Source organism: Scyliorhinus canicula, chromosome 6 (assembly GCF_902713615.1).
Source record: "Scyliorhinus canicula chromosome 6, sScyCan1.1, whole genome shotgun sequence".
In the NCBI taxonomy this organism is placed as follows: domain Eukaryota; kingdom Metazoa; phylum Chordata; class Chondrichthyes; order Carcharhiniformes; family Scyliorhinidae; genus Scyliorhinus; species Scyliorhinus canicula.
Window position 1 is genome coordinate 199,071,777 of NC_052151.1, and position 8,105 is coordinate 199,079,881.

The 8,105-nt window shown below is 50.9% G+C and overlaps 1 protein-coding gene across 1 annotated transcript in view; it reads right to left on the bottom strand.

The window, feature by feature from the left end:
- Positions 1 to 7,707, bottom strand: part of dcaf8 (DDB1 and CUL4 associated factor 8) — a gene marked incomplete at its 3' end in the record, with an annotated part of 100,624 nt that extends 92,917 nt beyond the window's left edge. The window contains 4 exon segments of the mRNA XM_038801074.1: positions 201 to 289; positions 5,897 to 5,918; positions 6,486 to 6,515; positions 7,577 to 7,707. Coding sequence (XP_038657002.1) covers positions 201 to 249 — 49 coding nt within the window.
- Positions 7,708 to 8,105: the final 398 nt, after the last annotated feature.

Consider the following 8,105-nt stretch of genomic DNA (forward strand, 5'->3'; position numbering starts at 1 on the left):
GGAGCAGAGCGCCTGAGAAGGGGGGCAGAGCGCCTGAGAAGGGGGGCAGAGCGCCTGAGAAGGGGGGCAGAGCGCCTGAGAAGGGGGGCAGAGCGCCTGAGAGGGGGGGGCAGAGTGCCTGAAAGGGGGGGGGCAGAGTGCCTGAAAGGGGGGGGGCAGAGTGCCTGAAAGGGGGGGGGGGGGTTAAACTGGTCACCTACCATTCCGGAAATCAGGTTTCAGATCGAGTTCTCCACTCCTGTCCCCCATCTTGTCAAATGTTTCCAGATGATCCTCAGATTATCAGAGACTGCAAGTCAAAGAGTTGAACAGGGTGAATTGTCAGAGAAATCGGAAGAGCCCATTCAGACCCACCCACCGCACTCAACCTTACTTCCCCATATTTTCCAATAACCACAAGTGTGCAGTCAGGGCTCCTCTGAAACCGAGGGTCGCACACAATTAGACCCTGGCAACTAAGTTGCTGTTTCTAACTCCTCTCTTTCTCTGTCGGGTGCGCCATTGAGATATCCCGCCACAGAGAGCAATCAGAAATCACTGACGTGACTGAAACTTTAAACTCTGTGGTTACACTATATACCTGCTCGGAAAGCGTCACATTGTTCAATGAGATCGCCTTGGCTCTTTGAACACCTCATGAACACCTCACCAAAAACCTCTCTGGCTTTGAAAGCTTTGCCGTATGTCAAACTTTCTCCAATAACTAACTTTTCTTTAATGGAAAGAAAAGTTGACAATATTTCAGCTTCTTCTTAATCCCATGTCTAATCACCAAGTATTTATTCCAGTTAGGAAACAAATAATAATAATTCCAGTCTCAAAAACACTCAGGGACTGACCTTCCACATCCCTCTGGGGTAGAGACTTAAAAAGAGTCACTGCCCTCAGAGTGAGGTAATCGCTCATTGTCTCAGTCCTAAATGCTCCAGTTCTTATCTTTTTTTTTTTAAATCCACATTGGATTGGATTTGTTTATTGTCACGTGTACCGAGGTACAGTGAAAAGTATTTTTCTGCAAGCAGCTCAACAGATCATTCAGTACATGGGAAGAAAAGGGAATTAAACAAAATTCAAGAAAATACATGAAAATACATAATAGGGCAACACAAGATATACAATGTAACGGCATAAGCATTGGCATCGGATGAAGCAAACAGGGTGTAGTGTTAATGAGGTCAGTCCATAAGAGGGTCATTTAGGAGTCTGGTGACAGTGGGGAAGAAGCTGTTTTTGAGTCTGTTCGTGCCTGTTCTGACTTCTGAATCTCCTGCCGATGGAAGAAGTTGGAAAAGTGAGTAAGCCGGGAGGGAGGGATCCTTGATTATGTTGCCCGCTTTCCCCCGGCAGCGGGAGGTGTAGATGGAGTCCATGGATGGGAGGCAGGTTCTTGTGATGGACTGGGCGGTATTCACGACTCTCTGAAGTACCTTGCGGTCCTGGGCCGAGCAGTTGGTAAGGGTTAATGTGGACATGCCGAATTTCCTTAGTTTCCTGAGGAAGTATAGGCGCTGTTGTGCTTTCTTGGTGATAGCGTCGATGTGAGTGGACCAGGACAGAGTTTTGGTGATGTGCACCCCTAGGAATTTGAAACTGTTAACCATCTCCACCTCGGCCCCGTTGATGCTGTCAGGGGTGTGTACAGTACTTTGCTTCCTGAAGTCGATGACCAGCTCTTTAGTTTTGCTGGCATTGAGGGAGAGATTGTTGTTGTTACACCACTCCACTAGGTTCTCTATCTCCCTCCTGTATTCTGACTCGTCGTTATTCGAGATCCGGCCCACTATGGTCGTATCGTCAGCAAACTTGTAGATGGAGTTGGAACCAAGTTTTGCCATGCAGTCGTGTGTGTACAGGGAGTAGAGTAGGGGGCTAAGTACGCAGCCTTGCGGGGCACCGGTATGAGGACTATTGTGGAGGAGGTGTTGGTGTTCATTCTTACTGGTTGTGGTCTGTTGATCAGAAAATCAAGGATCCAGTTGCAGAGTGGAGAGCCAAATCCTGGGTTTTGGAGCTTTGATATGAGCTTGGCTGGGATTATGGTGTTGAAGGCGGAGCTGTAGTCAATAAATAGGAGTCTGATGGAGGAGTCCTTGTTTTCGAGATGCTCTAGGGATGAGTGTAGGGCCAGGGAAATGGCGCCTGATGTGGACCGGTTAGCGATGGTATGCGAATTGAAGTGGGTCAAGGCGTTCCGAACGTATGGAGGTGATGCGCTTCATGATCAGCCTCTCGAAGCACTTCATTCCAACTGACGTCAGGGCCAGCGGGCGGTAGTCATTGGGGCATGTTGCCTGGTTCTTCTTTGGTACCGGTATGATGGTGGTCTTCTTGAAGCAGGTGGGGACCTCGGAGTGGAGTAGGGACAGGTTAAAGATGTCTGTGAATACCTCTGCCAGCTGGTCTGTGCAGGCTCTGAGTGCACGACCAGGGATCCCGTCTGGGCCCATCGCCTTCCGTGGGTTCACTTTCAGGGAGGCCGATCTGACTTCGGAAACTGTGATGGTGGGTATGGATGAATTATGGGCTGCTGGGGCACTCGACAGCGGATTGTTGGTTACCTGCTCAAACCGAGCAGAGAATGCATCAAGTTCATCGGGGAGGGGTGCGCTGCTGCCAGAGATACTGCTCGACTTCGCTTTGTAGCCCGTTATGTTGTTTAGTCCTTGCCACAACCACCGAGAGTCTGTCTGTGACTCTAGCTTGGTTTGATATTCTCTCTTGGCATCTCGGATGGCTGCGGTCGTACCTGGATTTCTTCTATAGGACAGGGTCGTCTGCCTTGAACGCCTCAGATCTGTCCTTCAGTAGGGAGTCAATCTCGCGGTTGAGGCATGGTTTCCAGTTGGGGAACGTACCTACTACTTTCTTTGGCATGCAGTCGTCCACACATTTGCTGATGAAGTCTGTGACGGTGGTGGCATATTCATTTAAGTTAGTCACTGAGTTCTTAAATATGGACCAGTCCACTGTCTCTAAGCAGTCACGTAAGAGCTCTTCTGTCTCCTCGGACCAGCACTGCACAACCTTCTTAGCTGGATTCTCCTGCTCGAGTTTCTGCTTGTAAGCCGGGAGAAGGAGCACAGTCTTATGGTCTGATTTCCCAAAATGCGTCGGGAGATGGAACGGTAGGCGCCCTTGATTTTTGAGTAGCAGTGGTCAAGAGTGTTGTCGCCCCGGGTGGTACAGGAGATGTGCTGGTGGAATTTTGGCAGTCCACTCTTGAGGTTGGCTTTGTTGAAGTCTCCGGCCACAATGAACAAGGCCTCCGGGTGTTCTGTTTCATAGTTGTTTATGACTGTGTACAGTTCGTCCAGCGCCTTCCTCACTTCTGCCTGGGGTGGGATGTAGACTGCTCTGATAATGGCTGAAGTGAACCCACGTGGAAGATAATATGGGCGGCACTTTACGGTCACTTATTCCAGGTCTGGGGAGCAGTAGGTCGCCAGGGTCGCCACATCTAAGCACCAGGAGGAGTTGATGAGGAGGCAAACCCCTCCACCCTTCGCTTTGCCTGAAGATGCCATGCAGTCCGCCCGGTGGATAGAGAAGCCTTCAGGTTGTATGGCACAGTCCGGTGAGGCGGGGGACAGAGCACACAGCAGTCTCTTACTTCCCTCTGAGGTAAGTCTGGCGTTAAGTTCATCCAGCTTGTTTTCAATCGCTTGGACGTTTGCCAGGAGTATGCTGGGGAGAGGGGCCTTGAAACCGCGTTGCTTCAGTCTAACCTGCAGACCGCTGCGTTTCCCTCGCTCCCTCGGTCGGCCGCTGCTGCTGGATGATCCTGGGATCCGATGGGAGACGTCAGCCTTTGTGGAAGGTAGGTGGTTGCATCTGGCGGGGTCCAGGGAACTAGCGGGGTCCAGGGAACTGTTACATTTCCAGGGTCGCGTCTGGCAGGGTCCCGGGCGCTGGTTGAGGTAGAGGGGTTGCAAGGGGGGTGAGTTTGCGATCCGGATGGGTCCCGGCGTTCTGCAGGCGCAAGAATACCTTGCAGCGTGTTCGGGTCCTCGCGCGCAATCTCCGCCGTTTCTGGGGTCCTGGGTCATGGGCAGGGGCTTCCTGGGGCAGGTTGGACTAGGTCCCATGGTCTGTTCCCTCCCTGGGCGCTCTTGGGGTCGGATCTTGAAGTCGGCACGGTGGGGCCGCCATGTGGATTTTTCTTTCTTCCATCACCAGGTAGGTCGGGTTGCTGGGCGGGCCTCTCCGGGTCGGGTCGCTGGGCGGGTATGTCGGGGTCGCGTTGGGCCGGGTCTTGCCTTCGGGGGTCGAGTCGGCAGCTCCGGGACTAGGCCGGGCGATCCGGGGGCTGGTGTCGATGGTTAGACCGGGTTTGAAGCTCCGAGGCCCGGGTCGGCTCCAAATCGAGGTCGGGGCTTCACTTCCGGTTTGGGCCCAATCTTCATCCAGGTCACGGAAGTCATCTTTGGGTTGTGGGGGTGAAACCCACGCACACACGGGGAGAATGTGCAAACTCCACACGGACAGTGACCTGGGCAGGGATTCGAACCCAGGTCCTCAGCGCCGTGAGGTAGCAGTGATAACCACTGTGCCCACCCTACCATATGAAATTTTACTCCATATCCCCACATCTGAATCATTAATATATCACAAGGGGAGAAAAGCTTCAGACACATTAGTTCATATATAAAGACACGACTGTCATTTTCTGAATCATACAGAGACACCCAGTTGCTATTGAGGGATTTGAATCTCAGGACAAGTACAGCACGGGGTTAGATACAAAGTAAAGCTCCCTCTACACTGTCCCCATCAAACACTCCCAGGACAGGTACAGTACGGGGTTAGATACAGAGTAAAGCTCCCTCTACACTGTCCCCATCAAACACTCCCAGGACAGGTACAGCACGGGGTTAGATACAGAGTAAAGCTCCCTCCACACTGTCCTCATCAAACACTCCCAGGACAGGTACAGCACAGGGTTAGATACAGAGTAATCCCTCTAGACTGTCCCATCAAACACTCCCAGGACAGGTACAGCACGGGGTTAGATACAGAGTAAAGCTCCCTCCACACTGTCCTCATCAAACACTCCCAGGACAGGTACAGCACGGGGTTAGATACAGAGTAAAGCTCCCTCGACACTGTCCCCATCAAACACTCCCAGGACAGGTACAGCACAGGGTTAGATACAGAGTAAAGCTCCCTCTACACTGTCCCCATCAAACACTCCCAGGGCAGGTACAGCACAGGGTTAGATTCAGAGTAATCCCTCTAGACTGTCCCATCAAACACTCCCAGGACAGGTACAGCACGGGATTAGATACAGAGTAAAGCTCCCTCTACACTGTCCCCATCAAACATTCCCAGGACAGGTACAGCACAGGGTTAGATACAGAGTAAAGCACCCCATCAAACACTCCCAGGACAGGTACAGCACGGGGTTAGATACAGAGTAAAGCTCCCTGTACACTGTCCCCATCAAACATTCCCAGGACAGGTACAGCACTGAACCCTAACTAACATCGCCAAATCCCAAGCTTCTCTATAACCTGCCCCGAAACATTCACATCTGTGTGAAGATTTGCGCACACCACTCCAACTGGGGCCCAACCAGTGACTTAAAGATCTAGGATGATCTACTTGCAATTTATTATGATGTACTCCAAACCACCTCCTCAGCTTGAATACCCCTCCATCCAATGTCTCCAAACCTCAGTTATTTAACATGTCCCTTCCATAGAGACATTTCAGCAACCCTTGGACAGGCACATGGGCAGCAGTAAATTGAAGAGGTGTAGGTTGGATTGATCTTAGATGAGGATAAGTGGTTAGCACAACATCATGAGCCGAAGGGCCTATACTGTTCTGTGTTCTATGTCATATGCAGAGAGTCAAAAAACACATCATCTTGTACTGAACTCAAAATCATATTTACCTGTTTCTGCACTGACCCCTCCCTGCAAATTAAACAAAAAGTGTCAAATTTACAAAGAGTCACAATAGGTAAATAAGCTCAGACATTTTAAACAAAAGCAAAACGCATTACAATCACAGTGCCCAATAATTCACATTATGTACTTAGAAGGGCAAATCTGCAGATGCTCAAAGTTTTAAATAAAAGCATAAAGTGTTGGAAAGAACCAGCAGGTCTGACAACATCTACAGAGAGACAAACAGAGACAACTTAACGACTTGGGTAAAACTGCTCTTCGGAACTGAAGGGAGGTTGAAGCGTGATTTTGTTTTGCTGCTGAAAGAGGGCATTAGAATATAAAGAGTGCATCCGGTATTGGCTAGAGGGCAAGACAGATGAAATCCCAAAGATGCCATGGAACAGAAGACAAGAGGTTGGCTCACAGGTGAAGTAAAGAACCAAAGCACTGGTCCAGAGTGAGCGTTCATGGCAGACATAAACACATAGCGATGTCCGAAAGGAGAAACACAACAGAATGACAGACCAATGCTTGGCAAAAACTAAAAACAAATTTATGACGGCGGGACAGTGTTTTGTGGTCCACATTTACCTGCTCCCGGGCAGACTCCTCCTCCTCTCCCTGTAAAAGAAAAACAAAGTAGTTATTATTGAGAGACAATGGATAAAGACAGTTCTGAGACATGCACGTGCAAACAATGATCACCCTTGCCGGAGTTCGCCTCCATGCCCCCTCCCCACCACCCCTCCCCAACCCCGCGCTGACCCACAGAAACGTGAACGAGAAGTCCACCACTCCAGCATTTCGCCCACCCATAAGGAGGTTACGCGGCGCTGGGGAGCTGAAGGCAGGTGGGATGGCAGTTGGGAAGAGGGCGCCCAATGGCCCCTGCCCACCTCACCAACTGTCCTCCCCTGGCGACGCTCCAGGCAAGGGGCTGGAGAAGGAGCAAGAGAAAAACAGGATGTCATCCTCCGGGAAGGACATCGCTCCCAACCCCCTTGAAATCGCAGATTAATTTCACCCCCCCAAAATAAAAACACTTACCCTTTCCAACCCAGTTACAGTGGATATTGCCCCATTTTGTTTCCTTCTGCCCCCTCCCCAACCCTCTTTCTCCCCCCCCCCCCCAATTAAAGTTGATCAGGATTGGATGTTGATTAATATGTTTTAGTTTTTTTTTAAATGTAATGTTTGCTGCCTGGCAGGTTGCTCAGGGTTGGTCAGTAGCAGCAGTTGCTCTTGTTATTGTTATTATTGTTGTCTGCCTGCCCTCCGCCGCCATCTTGCTTTGGGGCTCCGGCTCCTTCCCCTCCCCGCACGGCCGCCCCCCGCCCCTCGCCCAGGCGGCTGTCAATAAAGTTGAGTGACGGCAGCCAACAGCAATCGCGAAGATGCGGGGAGCCTGCCCCGCAGTAAGATGGCCGACCTCGCCGCACTTCCGGTTCCCCCTCCTCTCTGTTTTTTTGGCAATAATTCCAGGGACGGTAGAGAAACCCCTCTGGTTTCGCCAACCCCGCCGCCCACCTCCGAAACCAAAATAAAAATTTACCCCCCCCTCGGGCTAGGACCTCGGTTCGTTCACTTCCATCCCCGCAACCGTCGCCAACGTCCTGCGCGTTTCCGGTCGCCAATTTGACCCACCCTCCCCTTGTGCTTTTTTAAAAAATTATTTCCTCCACCTTTTAAACGACAATCGAAGCCACGCGTTCTGCAGCGGCATTTAGCGCCCGGGCGTTTACATCGGTTCGGTTTTTAATCACAAGTCAAGCCTGGGGTTTTGGCCGGAGCTTCGGCCCTAACGTCACATCCGTCAGCTGTGGTCCACCGCCATCTTGGTTAAGGGCGATGAGCCGTCGCCATCTTGGTTAAGGGCAATGAGCCGGCGCCATCTTGGCTGCCCGTCAATCATCAATCAACTTTATTGACACAAACATATGTGATTCCTTTTCAAGCCCTGTTTTATATATATATATATATATAAATTTAGAGTGCCTAATTTTTTTTCAATGAAGGGTGGCCAATTCTCGTATGCCACACATCTTTTGGGTTGTGGGGGTGAGGCAACGCAAACACGGGCAGAATGTGCAAACTGGCCCAGGGCCGGGATCAAACCTGGGACCTCAGCACCGTGAGGCTGCAGTGCTAATCACTGTGCAGTCGTGCCACCCCTTTATCATTCACTTCTACTCAAATTGGACCACAGTATAC